We start from the raw sequence: 14,696 nt of genomic DNA, 5'->3' as shown, positions 1-14,696 counted from the left end.
TGCACATGATTGTTTAAAAATCTAATTTCTCGGCGAGGAAATCTGGCGGTAGATTGGCTGCGATGTCGCGCTCCTCATTTAGTTTGTGGTTGGCGGTGAGTCGCCGCCAGAACAGAGGGCACTCTGTATTCTCACACTGATCAGACTGACCATGGCCACAGCATGAACGGCATATCTGAAGTAAGTTGTTGGTAAAAAAAAACATTAGTTAGAGCTCAATAAAAGACAACAGTAAATAGTAATTAACAGCAATATTTTCCGTAAATATGTGTCTACATTGAAACTGAAACCAGGCTAACCGCAATTTTAAAAATAATATTTTGGCCATTAGTTATCAAGTGTACATATTCACTTAATGTAAAGAAAACCTTTCCCTGTTAGAAGCCCATTAATTACTTTACGAATTCTATAATACTTTTAAGATCTCGGAATGTTATATAGAAGATTCTGGCAGGACAACCACTTTTTTGACATTTTCCAACTGGAACAGGCTAAGGTCAAAAACCATGCTACTATGCCCGTTTTCACCATCAATCCCTAATTTTTAAGTGACCCCTATGAAAACAATATGCCTGTCATGTGTTACCATAGGGGTTACTTAAAAATTAGGGATTGATGGTGAAAACTGGCATTAGTTTCTAGTTCTTGGCAACAACTCACAGTATAGCAGTATTGTTGTCTCGTCACTGCTGCATGCAGTGTAGCAGCGAGCCCGGTGGCGCTTGCACAGCGCACGCACAGAGCGGCAGGAGCGGATGCGCCGCAGCGCGCACATCGCACGCGCCACATGTAGCGGGCGATGCCGCCGCAAGCGCTGCGAGCTGACGCCGCGCGAGTGTGGCCTAGTTCCCGCCACCTGGATTTGAAGGTAGCAGATGTAATGATGAAGCAAAGATAAAGCAAGGTTCAGCTATAGTGTGGTCCGGGAGCACGTAGAATTTTGTCCAATGACCCCAAGCTACCCATCCTTATCGCTCGCGTAATTATGTTGCTGTCGCGCTCGCACACTCACTGCGGGCGCCCGTCCCACAGTCGCGACAGCAATATAATTACGCGTCATTGGGGTCATTGGACAAAATTCTACGTGCTCCCGGACCAGAATATAGCACCCATAACACAAGCATATTAGTAGCTTACTTTGGTGCTAAATAGATGGTGTTGTGTGAAATTTTCCAAATATTTATTAAAAAAAGGATATTCTACTTTGTGTAAAAGTAATAAAATTATCGTTCCCAATTGGATTCATTGTAAGGGTTGAATCCGATTCGGAGCGGCCGAAAAAATACCAAATTTCACAGAGGACTTTAAAAATCAAAATCAAAATCAAAAATATTTATTCAGTTTAGACCACAAGTGGCACTTATGAACGTCAATAGAAAATAATAAAAAAAGAAAAAGGTAGCCCTTATGGGGCACTTTACATGTCTCCTTATCTTTTGGGCCCTACCAGCGCTTCGAGACAAACATATGGCAAGTGCTGAGAAGAAACGCCGGAACAAACTCACTATGAACTTTATGAACTTTCCAGATAAGATATTGGTTGATAAAACCAGAACAAAAGGAAAAAAGTAAATTAGCAATAGTTAACATCTCATTCCAATGCCAGTTGGTTGGGTCATTGTCATAAATGAAAACTTGAATGTGTAAGTGACATAAATGTAAACTTGAACGTATATGTGTATAACTTACCAATGAAAAACATCAGCCCCAAGTAACGACAGACATCGATGCAACGGCGGTAGTAAAACGCGTGCAGCGTAGTACGAGATGTGTGGTTCTACTGGTGCCTTCGCTATCTCGCTTGGAGTCCTCGCCAGGCGCACTAGTGGAGTCCCAGGGGTTCCTCCGCTAACGAGCCAGAAGACGCGTTCTCCTGTGCGGGGGACGGCGCGTCTGTCGCGAGAAGCAATACGCCTAGAGACAAAAAAATTAAGTCATAAGACATAGCAGTTAAATGTCAGTGGTCCTAAAACTGGCCCTTGTACCAGACCTCCACTACAGAGCATAGGAGAAGATAATTTATTAAATTCTATATTAAATCAGCTTTTACACGTCTCCTGCCGTACAAAGGCAAACTAAGAGAAGTTTGCCTTTCAACTGTCAGCTTTTATAAGCGGTTTGTTAATCGTTTTCGACAATATTTAAGTGATTAAACGTCTTCACATAAACTAAATTGACAAAACTTTTAAGTTCTCAACCAGCTTGACCTGACAGGGGCTTTTTGTGCAATTCTGCTCGACCCGGCGGCTTACTTTGTCACTTCTGTACCTCTAGTACGAAAAACTTTCGAGTTCGTTTCGTTTGCGTATTCAAAGTGTCATCGAAAAATTTTGTATGAAAAATTAAACAGCGCCCCCAATATTATAGCCGCCCTAGGGGGCGCTGTTTAATTTTTCATACAAAATTTTTCGATGACACTTTGAATACGCAAACGAAACGAACTCGAAAGTTTTTCGTACTAGAGGTACTGGACTCACTTCAAAATATCTTACGAAAAAAGACCTACTTTACTTACTTAGCAATCTCATTAGGTGGAGCGACTGCCCCGGGCCGGTAGCCAGTAGGTCCATGGTACTCCCGCGTAAAGAACAATTCGGGCAGAGGCATCGAGCCATCAATTAGTTTGGCCAGAGTGGAAGTGACCAGTCGTTTGACGCGCGACATGTCTCCAGTTTCAAATAGCTCGCACAACGAGCGTTGGAGAAGCTATAAATTAACGTTTAATTTTAAAATTTGACGTTTTATTTAACGATTCATTGGTTTCTTAGCCCAGGTTTGAAAAGCTACATTAACATATCGTGATAAGTACCTTGACTCCTGCAGGACAACCGTCTCTCCGCACCGTTTCAATGCCTTTAGCTTCATAGATAGGCTTCTCCTGTTCGGGGCTTTCATACATGTAGCCTACGTAACGCTTCTTAGTTTGCAAGATACATGGTTGGTATACCTATACATAGCAGAATTTTTATCAGATTTTACAATTTAGGGTTTATTTTCAAAGAAATAAAAATGAAGTTTTAAAATTTTACTTACCTTTTCTAACTTAAGCGCGACAGGGGATGGATTATCCGCAGTTACCGCGTCGGCGATCTGTTGTCCTATCGCGAAAGCCTCGGCTCTAGTGCCGCCAGGGACCACCACGAACATGGAATCGGTATCACCGTATACCACCTAGTGAAAAATGAATATTTGGTCACTGACCCGGTATCCATTACTTAGGTTTCCTCTTCAGTACATTACGTCTGCTACAGGACATGTTCAAAAACATCTACATACCTTAGCGTTCCAATTGGAGTTATTCTGCACAAGTTTGATGGCTCTCTGCAGCGTTTCGCGCCCTTTCGCGACTACGCTGTCTCCCACTTCTACGCACGGCATTCGTCCGCTAAAGTTAGCGGCTGTGTATCCGTACGTCACGTTTGCTATTAGCTTTAGACCTAGAAAGTAATTATCATTAATACTACGGTTACAACTCTTAATAATTTGAGATAAAAAAGATTTCTCACCCAACTGTCTGGAATGCATCGCTTTTTTAACAGCTTCATCAGTTTGTTGCTTCATGCTCTTTTTCACAGCCTGCCTTGCAGCCAGAATCCTCCTCAACAAAGCGGGCAACACGCCTCGCCGGACAGACGGCTTGACAAACCCTACGCCTACTGACGACCAGTGTACTAGACCATTCTTGACAAGAGCCTCCAACTTTGCTTTGGGTATCCGCAGTCGCCAGGCTCCAAATTCGTAAGCTGCATCACTGAAATAAAAGTAAAACAATTTATTCTCCAATACTTATCAGCTAAAAAATATAAAAATAATTCTTCACACATACCCATTAATATTCTGTACGCGTCCAATGCAAGTGGAGAAGCAATAGTTGTATGCTATCATCATTGATGGATATAAACTTTGGAAGTCCAAGACGATCACTGGATCAGAGTAGAAACGCGATTCTGGAAAAATATGAACACCGAGATAAGAATATACAGAGACAGAAGTACGGAACACACATGGCGCGTAGTAACATATTTGTGGATTAAGATTTTTTCTTCAAAGCTAAACGCAAGATGGAGACTTTACAGTTCTTGTTAGAATTTCAAAGAATATCTGCAGAATAGCATTACCTGGTTCAAATATTAATGGAAGGCATTCTGGGGCGCGCATAGCTGCTCTCTGGCGTACTGTGGGTGATAGAGCAATGAGGTTGAGAGGTCTTGCGGCCCGCAGCATCAGAGATTCCACACGAAACTGCGAACCGCGAGATAATACCTCCCACCATTGAAGACCGAAAAGTCTTGCCAGTTCCGATGTCCGATCTGAAATTTAATTTCACTTTCAAGGTTCTGGTACCTATTGGAAAGCATAGGACAATAATAATTAGAGGAACAACACAAGGGGAGAATGCGATATCCAGTCAGAAAGAAGGAATTTGGCAATTGATTATTTACTCACTTATTATGTCCAGTTTCTCCAACATCCGAACAGTTCCAGTCAGTCGCGTCATGTAATATTCAACTGTTATCCATCTCAACATCCTCGACTCATGAGCCCACCACTTCGCAAGCTGCGCAAACGTGTACTTTGGCACCCTCTCTTTTAAAACTTCGTACATACAGTTCTCAAAACTGTAGCTGGAAAGCGCCAACTCGTGGCGAAAAAGGCGCCAAACGTTAAAAGTAACCCTGCCTATAACTCGCCCTTCCAACTCATTGTCCTCACTTCTCCATCGCTTCTGCCTATACTTTTCTGTAATCCTCGATATCTCTTTCACAATTTCCATGCCTAGCAACTGAGCTCTCTCAAGAATATACCCCCAGGAATTCATCTCTATTTCATAACCACACATTATATCTGGATCATGCTTCTTCACTAAATCAATTAGTTTTTCTATCATTTCATTTTCATTATTTACATAAGTTACTGGAACATTAAATACGCATCTATCTAAGAATTTTGTGTGATCAGTATCGTCAATGACAAGTATTTCTTTAATTGTTTTTGTGAGCCAACTGTTTGGTGGGCAGTCGTTTGTGACGATTACAAATATAGCTTGAATTGCATCGATAGCTGGGTCTGGATGTAGTTCACCTCTTACCGATGTGTGAACTTCCGTTAGCATAATCGTGAGGTAATCCACCTAAATATGAATAAATGAAATCAAGTTACACGTGAATCGCTAATTGCAATAGTACTAAATGTGTTAAACCTAAGTTACCTCTACTGTAGGAGTTTCAATGGTGTTCTCTTTCTGATGGTCACCAGTACCGAAACACAGAAATGACCCATCTGGTTGCATTGTGACTTGGAGACTGGACTGTGTTTTATCCTGTGAATAAGTATCAAAATTATAGACTATTTTAAGCCAATGTTACTTTAAAGTAGTTTGTATGAGTATGCCACTTACTTTTTCGTTACTTTCGAGACTTATGCTGTTATCAATTTCATCGTTTAAACCAATAACTTGGGAATTATCAAGTTCATCAACAATTTTACTTATTTCTTCGTGATTTTCATTTGTTTTCTCTACCTTATCTGCTCTTTGGAGATATTCTTTCACTTGACTAGTAGTCGGTGGTTTTTTATAAGGCTCCAGTACGTATTCCTTGTTTCCCGAGAGCAACTTCTTCAGTCCATCAGGCTTCGAACACTCTTCTGTCATTTCATTCGTTTTCAAAAATAATAATTGGCGCCATTCTTCAATGCTGGTTGTGTCTAACATTTTATCAAACGCTTTTTGATCGCGCGAACATTTGCTTTGTAACTTCAATATCATTTGACCAATCTCAACTTTACCACCAACATCATTAGGATCGGAGTAATAAGGTACTGGATTTCTAATTTTGGGAATTTTGTATGTCTCTAGACTAGAGATAATATATTTTCTTGTGGGTGGACGAATTTTAGGCGTCAATATGGTACAGTATGGACTGTCTTCATAAACTAATTTGTTGAAACTTTCATCTTTTTCTTCAGTTGCTTGAATGTTTGTATTCGGTACATTACTATTATTAAATGATATTTTAATATCTGTAATTTTATCTTGTATATCGCTATTATTTAATGATTTATCTAGAGACATATCAAATTTTGAAGTATCGTAAAAGCTCATTATGCCTAATCTCTTTTCATCGTCATCATCAATTGACGACTCACACGACATGTTTAGGCTAGATTTATTGAACAATACTTCCTTTAATTTTACATTTGATGTGCCAGCATCAGGAACATACTTATTTTGAATGTCATACAATTCAGATGCTTTCAGTTCATGCTTAACAGTAACTTTATTAACTAAATCTAACATATTATTATCATCTTCTTTAATATCACAGTCAGTTGCATTCTCTATAACACTTTGTGGTTCTATCTTAACATTTCTTTTCAGATGTAAACTAGAAATACTATCTATTGTATCTCTGGATACATTTATTTCATCAAGTTCACTTACATCTACATTTGATTCAAGCTCTTCTTCTGCATTACTAATAGCAGGTTTTTTCTTATTTTTTGGCTTTGACAAGCCCAATTTCAGAGACCTCATCTTTCTCTTTCTTACTTTTTTAACATCTAAAAAATCAAACAAGTATGTATATTGTAATATACATTCCCAGTAAATATCTAGAGAAAATAAAAACAGAAATACATACGATCGTCATCACATGTGCCATCCAATTGAGGTATGTTTGCTCCTTCCCAGAAGGAATCATTCCATGAAGGTGAATTTTCATCATCTCCATCTTTACTGAAATATAATGAACTAAAGTAAATTAACCGGATTACATAATCTTCTCATTTACAAACTAAGCAATGTCAACAAACCTTTGATGGGGATCCATAATGATGGTCTCTTCATTGTAGATCTGGGAATATTCAGCATCATCAGATTCATTATCTTCTTCTTGATCACCATTTACAGGAGTACCCATCACACTATCTTCTTCAATGGGTTTTTCATCCATATCATTTAGCATATCTACTAAATCTAAGTCTTCACTGTTTACTAAAAGAAAATTGAAAGTTGATAAGGGTGAAAACATAGTGTTATTTAAAAATACTTGATTCAGACTGTCATACTTACAAAGAACTTGACTGTAATGTAAAGAGAGACTGCTATTTAGAGCTACACTCTCATCAACAATTGTTTCATCCATATCTTCAGCAAGAGTTTCATCCAAGTCTTTTCTAAATGTTTGACTCAATCCCAAACTAAGCCTCCCTTTATTGTCAGGCAAATGAATGCTCACATCTACTGCATCAAATAATTGAGATCCCTCCAGGCTTTCTGCAGGATAATATACCTGTTCCAATTCCCTCTTTTTGTCTGCCTCAATAATCACTGGTGTGTCTATGGAACCAGATAACTTGATCAAAAACATCTGCTCATATTTGTGATGAGATTCTGTTTCTTCAGCCCCAATTCTTCCCTGGGATAAAGATTTGGATGCCATTGACATATTCAACTGCTTTCGTCTTTCTTTTTCTTGCTGCCATACCTCTTCAAGGCCTGGATTTTCGATTCCATCACCTTTACCCACTCTTTGTCTATTAATGATATGTGAAGCCACACAGTCAGCTTCATAAAAGCATATACTTTCAGCTTTGAGGGTAGCTTCATCAAAGCTGTTTCTAGGCTCGTTGCTGTCTTGGGAAATACCTGTTTTTCGAAATTTAACCCTTTGCAAGTCAATGTTGCTCATGCCAAAAAGATTGAAGTCAATGAAAAATTGTAGAGTGAAGTTCAAATGGGACTCATGGGGTTGGAATGTCTGGCCCAAAATGGCTCCATTGCTGCACAACTCTACAGCCTGCTTTATCAAGTTGGGACTATACAGAAATACTTTTAGTATAAGTGGTCTTTGTCATGGAATCCATAGAATGGCCTAAAACAAAAATTTAATGAAATAATTTACCCAGGTAGATACAGGAATGCCTGCATTACATATTGGTTTTCCAACTTATGCAAGTACATACTTCAATTATAAGGGCAACATAATTTTAGTTAAATGATAACAAGCAACTTACAATCCCTTGACCAGCGATATTTTATAAACATGTTGAGTTGTTGATGTTGCTTGTTTCAAGGCTATGTTTAATGCCTTATCTAGGCTTGCTGCTATCTGAAAATATAAAGAATTTAATAGCAGGGCCGGATCGTGAATTTGTGGGCCCTGGGCTGAAACTTCTTATGACGTTGTCACGTAAAAATATCGTCCGTAAACCGACTTTACAGACAACTTTTTTTTTTTTTCAAATTATGGCCTACTTTTTAGCGGGATCTGGGGGCCCCTTGTAACCCCGGGGCCCTGGGCTGCAGCCCAATCAGCCCATAGGTAGATCCGGCCCTGTTTAATAGTATTTATTTATGTATGCATGAAAGCCTTAGATTACAGTACATCAAGTTAAACACACCACAGTCTTATATCATTCTAATAAAGGCTATTTTGCAACGAAATGTCGACTGCACTTAAATACTTTTATTTCTATGCAACACTTACTTGATACAGGAATTGAGGCTCAGGATTAGATGTAGGACAAGGAATATAAAAGTATGGAAACACGCCGTGGATGTGAAGACATGCTTTATGACCATCTGTTGCAGGTCCAAATATCCTTAGTACTGGTACCTGAAACGTTTTATTGTGAGTTAATATTAAGTATAGGATGTTAGTAATTATTAAGGTTATGCAAACCATAACAACCTGTTTAATATCAGCTCCTCGAAAATCTGAATAAATAACATCAAGCCCTGGTACTGGTTTCGTTAAGTAATGATCACAAACCACTATTCGAAGAGAAAACTCAGGATTTATCGAGGAAAAAGCTGAAAAATATGAAAAACTGTGTTTACATTTTCAAAGTGCAGAAAATAAAAAAAGGACAATTCAGCTTTAAACATACAAATCTGGTGACTCATGATAATAACAATGTTGCTAAATAAAGATTAATTATACATATTTTCTTGATTTCATATCCATTTTACCGCGCAACAAAATCACAGATTAGAGAGTATGAACAAAATGTCAACAAATAAAAGTCTGTCGAAAAAGCGCGGGAAACGTTGAACGCGACGGGCGTCTTTTTTGGTTCAAAAGTTTTGTAAATTTGTTTTAGCATATAAATAGATCAGTATTGTATAGTGTTCTTGTAAATTTATTGTTTTGTGTATATATTTTATGTAGATAGTGTTTAAATCTTGCTGTACTACCGGTGAGTCTATTTATTTAATTACTTGGAGCCGCAATGAACGACCCGCCCGATCCGGGCGGTTCTCTGCCGCCCGATGAAATTTCCCTTGATGCTAGTAATGTTCCGCCGGCGGGTCATTTCGTTACGGTTACATCTAACCATGGTTGGGAATCCGATAATTCCACATCGGGTTCAACAGCTTGCCCTCGCAAGCGTAGCCGTAATAAGAAAAGTCGTAAACATCAGGCTAAAATTGAACGTAGACTTCTTGCTAAAAATATGACAGAAGAATCTACTGATATGGATCACCAAGATGTTCCACAGACACAGCAAAAGGTCATTGCACCTGCAACTAGTATCTCTGACTTGCCTCCGTCCAACCCTACTCCAATTGCTCGTAATCTGTATAATGAATCAGACAGTGCGCCCTACGTAGTCCATGTTCAGAAGATCGAAACTAGCCCAAATGAAGGTCCGTCAATGCACGCACTCTCATTTGGGAAATTCCTGAAACAGAATTCCTTTCAATGTATAGTTAATGGTAGTGTAAAGCAAATTGGCCGGAACAAAATTTCGATTTCATTCTCGAACTTCAACCATGCGAACCTGTTTTTAACTCACAATAGTTTAGTGACCAAAAACTACAAAGCCTTCATTCCCTCCTTTAATGTTACAAGGATGGGCCTTGTGAGAAGTATACCAGCGGATTGGTCACCGGAGGAAATAATTGAAAACATTACAGTACCAGATGATTGTGGTAAAATTATAAAAGTTAGGCGGCTGAATTACAAAGTCTTTGTGGATGGTGCTCCTATTTGGAAACCATCTCAATCCATTGTATTAACTTTTGATGGACAAGTATTACCTAAGCGCATATTTATGTGTTATAATGCCTTACCTGTAGAGCTTTACATTTTTCCCACTATCCAGTGTTATAATTGTTGCCGTTTTGGACACACAAAAGTTCAATGTCGTTCCAAAGCAAGATGCTTCAAGTGTAGCCAAGGTCATGCTGGCGACACATGCCAAACTGACGAAATTAAAGCATCATGCTGTTTGTGTTCTGGGTTCCACTATGCCACAAGTAAATCCTGCCCTGAATTTCTAAGACAGAAAAACATAAAAACTTCTATGGCTAATAACTCCATGTCATATGCAGAAGCCTCAAAAATTCATCCACCAGTATCCAAGTCTTATGCAGACATAGTTACAGCAAAATCGAATTCCCAAATAGTACAGGATAAGTCTCCTAATCTTGTTTCATCCTACAAAAAAACGGTATACAAAACTCCTCGTTCCACTCCCACATTAGGCAAAAGCTATGACCGTGAAGCACATGAGGCTATCATTAGGGAAAACTTAATTCCTTCCCCATCTAATGGTTGTGCTATTAATACCGAATTTCATAATAAAGAATCACCAGTATCTCTACCTGAATTAATACTTGCTCTTATTAATATTGTTTCTAAGTCAAATTCTAGTTCACCGTCCCACGCTGCCTATATAATTGATAAGTGTATGAGAGTCATTCAAGATGGCGATGCAAGCTAAGCTGCTACAGTGGAACTGTCGCAGCATAGTTAGTAAAAAAAGTGAAATTATATACTTGCTAAACAAATATAAGCCATTTGTCTTTGCTTTAGCAGAGACATGGCTCAAACCCATGCAAAATTTTAAAGTGCATGGATATACCTCTGTCAGAGATGACAGACCTGATGGGTATGGTGGTACTGCACTTTTAGTTAAAAGCTCAGTGCCATTTTCTATTATCTCACTACCTTCCCATTCTGTAAATATGTCAATTGTAGCTATAAGTGTGTATAATATCTGTATAGTTTCATTGTACATTCCTCATCCATCTGTAGATATTTCTGAAGTAATTAACCGGTTATTCTCCCTTCTCCCTAGACCTTTTCTAGTATTAGGAGATTTTAACTCCCACCACCAATCTTGGGGTAGCTCGCTAACTAATAGTTTTGGTGAAGATTTTATTGAAATGTTTGATGCACATAACCTTTGTATTTTAAATACAGGAGCACCCACCCGTCGTTCTCAACCTGGTCAAAACAATAGTGTTGTTGACCTATCAATTTGCACCCCTAGCCTGGCTTCTACACTATCCTGGGAAACATTACAGTCAACTTTCGGCAGTGACCATTTTCCGATCATTATCTCTTTTCCATCCATAAGGTCAACAAACTCTAGCCACTGTTCTCGGCTCAGATACTCCATCCCTAGTAAATCAGTTACTCAGTGGAACCAGTACAGGAGTTGTGTTGAAAGAAGAGCATCATTACTTCCAGTTTTCGATTCAAATAACCTTAGTTCTTGTGCTGCTGCTTTGGCTAATATTTTAGTAGATGCCGCTAATGAAATTTTTCCTAAAAAGACTACCCCTACAAAAATACCTTCCCCCCCTTGGTGGGATAAAGACTGCACTATAGCTATCAAAAATCGTAAAGAGGCCGAAATAAACTATAAAAATAATATGAATGAAGATAATTATAATATACTCTTAGAAATTACAGCTGATACGCGAAAACTGTTTAAAATGAAGAAGTTCGATGGATGGAGGAAGTTTTGTGATTCTATTTCACCAAACACTCCTCCGACCTTAGTGTGGCGCAATATTAAAAGATTTAGATCAGCTATGACAGACTCTTCTTTCAGCACAGTTCCTGTATCTCTAGCGGACGAGTTTCTTGATAAGTTAGCCCCACCCTGGGTACCAGAAAACATTAGCCTTTTTCCATATTCTTCGCAAGAATTGATTGGTCTAAATTCTCCCTTCACTATAACTGAGCTCAAAGGCGCTATTGCTAACGCCAAAGACTCTGCTCCTGGAGCAGATGGGATTTCTTATGCATTTTTAGCCAACATTTCCAATAGCATCCTTTGTTATTATTTATCCATCATCAATGACATATTGTTGACAGGTGACATTCCTCCATCTTGGAAATCACAGATTGTATTACCGATTCTGAAACCAGGCAAACCTTCTTCCGACATTTCTTCATACCGTCCAATATCGTTATCGTCGGTGCTACTTAAATTAGCAGAACGTCTGATTAAAAATCGCCTAGAATGGTATATTGAAAGTAACAGCCTGTTAGCCAATAGCCAATATGGTTTCAGAAAAGGGAAATCCACATTAGATAGTATTAGTATATTTGTATCTGATATTCGGTATTCCCTTACGTTAAATGAGTCTCCCATAGCGGTGTTCCTAGACATAAATTCTGCATATGATAATGTTCTTTTATCTGTTTTAAAAACTAAGTTAAATGCGTTAAAAGTGCCCCATTTGCTATGTAATTTTATTTTAAAGATTTTATCTCAGCGGTGTTTAATACTTCCGGTCGCCGACTCAGAAACAAAGCGCTCAGTGTGGAGAGGATTACCTCAAGGGTCTGTGTTAAGCCCCCTTCTATATAATATATACACGTATGATCTAGCTTCATCTTTAGGCAATAATATAAAAATACTTCAGTACGCAGACGACTTATTACTTTATCAATCTAGCCCGTCTGTAGGGCAAACTCAAAACCTATTACAGAACTCTCTTAATCTGCTTAAAATCTGGATGGATGAAAATGGTATGAATTTATCAGTAGCTAAAAGCGCTGTAGTTATTTTTTCTCGTATGCGCAATCCTACTCCTTTTCAGTTGTACTATGTTAATAATGTTATTCCTATTCTCAATGAATACAAGTTTCTGGGTGTAATCCTTGATTCAAAACTTACCGGAGTTCCTCATTGTAACTTTGTTTCCAACAAGTGTGAAAAACTTCTTAATATGCTAAGATGCCTTTCAGGCGTCTGGTGGGGAGCTCATCCTTTTTCTATGAAATTGATATATAACGCATTAATTAGGAGTATATTAGATTATGGCACATTTCTATTGGAACCTGCAAATGTTTCAGCGTTTAAAAAGCTGGATTTAATCCAAAATAAGGCTTTAAGAATTATTACGGGTGCGATGAGGTCTAGCCCGATAAATGCTCTTCAGGTTGAAACCTGTGAGCCCCCACTCCATCTAAGAAGACAGTATCTATCTGACAGATTTATTTTCAGAGTTATTCAGTTAAATAACCATCCTCTTATATCCAATCTCCAGGCTCTCCAAGAGGTATCCTCTGATAGTTATTGGTCTCATAAGTCTTTGCCCTGTATATTAATTAGTTACCAAAAGTTCTTGTCCCTCACTTCTCCTACTCATTGCTCTAATCTTCTTCCTCTGTTTTCCAATTCATATGAAGTCTTAACCTTTTCCCCGGTAATTCATTACAACCTTTTTGATAAGTTAGACCCTTACATTAAGGATAATTTTAGGTTTATTACTGATACACAATTTAATGATTATCACCATATTTTTTCAGACGCTTCTAAACATTCCAATTCTGGCTGTGTAGGCGTGGGTGTATTTCACTCGCAATCTAAAATAGTACAAAAAGTGAAGCTTCCTCCTGAGTCTTCGGTATTCACAGGGGAATGTTTTGGCTTGTTTAAGGCAGTAGAATATATTCGTGTAATGAAATTGAAAAGAGCCATTATTTTCACAGATTCGTTAAGTGCCCTTCAGGCATTGGAAAAATTTCCATTCCATCATAAAACTCCATATCCTATTATTTTTGATACAAGAAAGATTGCCTTTGAATGTTCACTGAAGGGATATTCAATTCAATTTGCTTGGGTTCCGGGTCATCGCGGAATTTTAGGAAATGAAACTGCAGACCGCGTCGCTAATGAAGCTATATACTGTGGTGACATGTTTCCATTTAAAAACTATAGTCACGATTTGTTAAATTTACCAAAAGCTTACCTATATGATACATGGACCAGTTTATGGCAATGGTCGAGTCTGTCTAAAGGTAAATTGTATTCACTTATTCAGCCTCAAATTCCGCGCAAACCTTGGTTTTTTAAATCTAAGTTTGGTAAAAATGTTACCTCAATGTTAATCCGAATGAGGTTAGGTCATGTCTGCACTCCGGTGCATCTGGCCAGACTTCATATTTTAAATAGTTCATTATGCGAGTGTGGGTTGGACGAAGGTGATCTGAACCATATTTTCTTTTCATGTCCTCTTATCAACCGTGATTCCTTTATAAATAATCTCATTTCCCATAAAATTCCTTTCCCTACCACCATATTAGCATTACTTAGTCTTAATGATGTAAATATTCATAAATTCATCTGTGATTTTATCAATGTAAATAACTTAAAAGTTTGATTGTTTTTTTATGTACAATTAACCATTGTACATAAAAAAAACTGTATAATACTTATGTCCTATACTTAAGTTTATGTAAATATCTCTGTATTTTTATACTATAATTTAATATCTAATCTTTTAATTTACTTTCCTGATCTATCCTTTTTCCAAATTCCGATTTCCGTTCCTTGTTTTCCTAATTTCACGTTTCCTCGTTTTATGGGGGGGAAAAAAAAAAAAAAAACTTGATATTGGCAAATGCGCAAGCCGCGCGAGCCAAAAAAAAAAAAAAAAAAAAAAA

The 14,696-nt window shown here is 38.1% G+C and overlaps 2 protein-coding genes across 3 annotated transcripts; one reads left to right on the top strand and one right to left on the bottom strand.

Moving 5' to 3' along the window:
• Positions 1 to 5: 5 nt before the first annotated feature.
• DNApol-zeta (DNA polymerase zeta catalytic subunit) lies at positions 6 to 8,981 on the bottom strand. Its single transcript, XM_028300985.1, is given in 21 exon segments — positions 6 to 175; positions 661 to 856; positions 1,690 to 1,914; positions 2,516 to 2,706; positions 2,810 to 2,947; positions 3,034 to 3,171; positions 3,277 to 3,437; positions 3,507 to 3,751; positions 3,827 to 3,947; positions 4,119 to 4,310; positions 4,447 to 5,131; positions 5,210 to 5,320; positions 5,399 to 6,561; positions 6,642 to 6,736; positions 6,814 to 6,994; positions 7,073 to 7,837; positions 7,840 to 7,874; positions 8,017 to 8,111; positions 8,490 to 8,618; positions 8,694 to 8,815; positions 8,893 to 8,981. Coding segments are annotated over 21 exon segments (5,166 nt in total). The 5' UTR covers positions 8,909 to 8,981; the 3' UTR covers positions 6 to 13.
• Positions 8,982 to 9,073: 92 nt separating this feature from the next.
• Positions 9,074 to 14,625, top strand: LOC114350271 (uncharacterized). 2 transcript variants are annotated; one of them, XM_028301003.1, is made up of 2 exons: positions 9,074 to 10,284; positions 10,316 to 14,625. In XM_028301003.1, exons 1-2 carry the CDS (start codon positions 9,235 to 9,237, stop codon positions 10,385 to 10,387), a joined length of 1,122 nt encoding a protein of 373 aa, XP_028156804.1. In that variant the 5' UTR covers positions 9,074 to 9,234; the 3' UTR covers positions 10,388 to 14,625. The 2 variants fall into 2 exon arrangements, with proteins under 2 accessions (XP_028156804.1, XP_028156803.1); XM_028301002.1 differs by having other exon boundaries at positions 9,074 to 10,288; positions 10,320 to 14,625.
• Positions 14,626 to 14,696: the final 71 nt, after the last annotated feature.

This window comes from Ostrinia furnacalis, unplaced genomic scaffold (assembly GCF_004193835.3).
Source record: "Ostrinia furnacalis isolate ACB-3 unplaced genomic scaffold, ASM419383v2 OfSCF0859, whole genome shotgun sequence".
NCBI lineage: Eukaryota > Metazoa > Arthropoda > Insecta > Lepidoptera > Crambidae > Ostrinia > Ostrinia furnacalis.
This window is presented reverse-complemented; position numbering and strand designations above follow the sequence as displayed.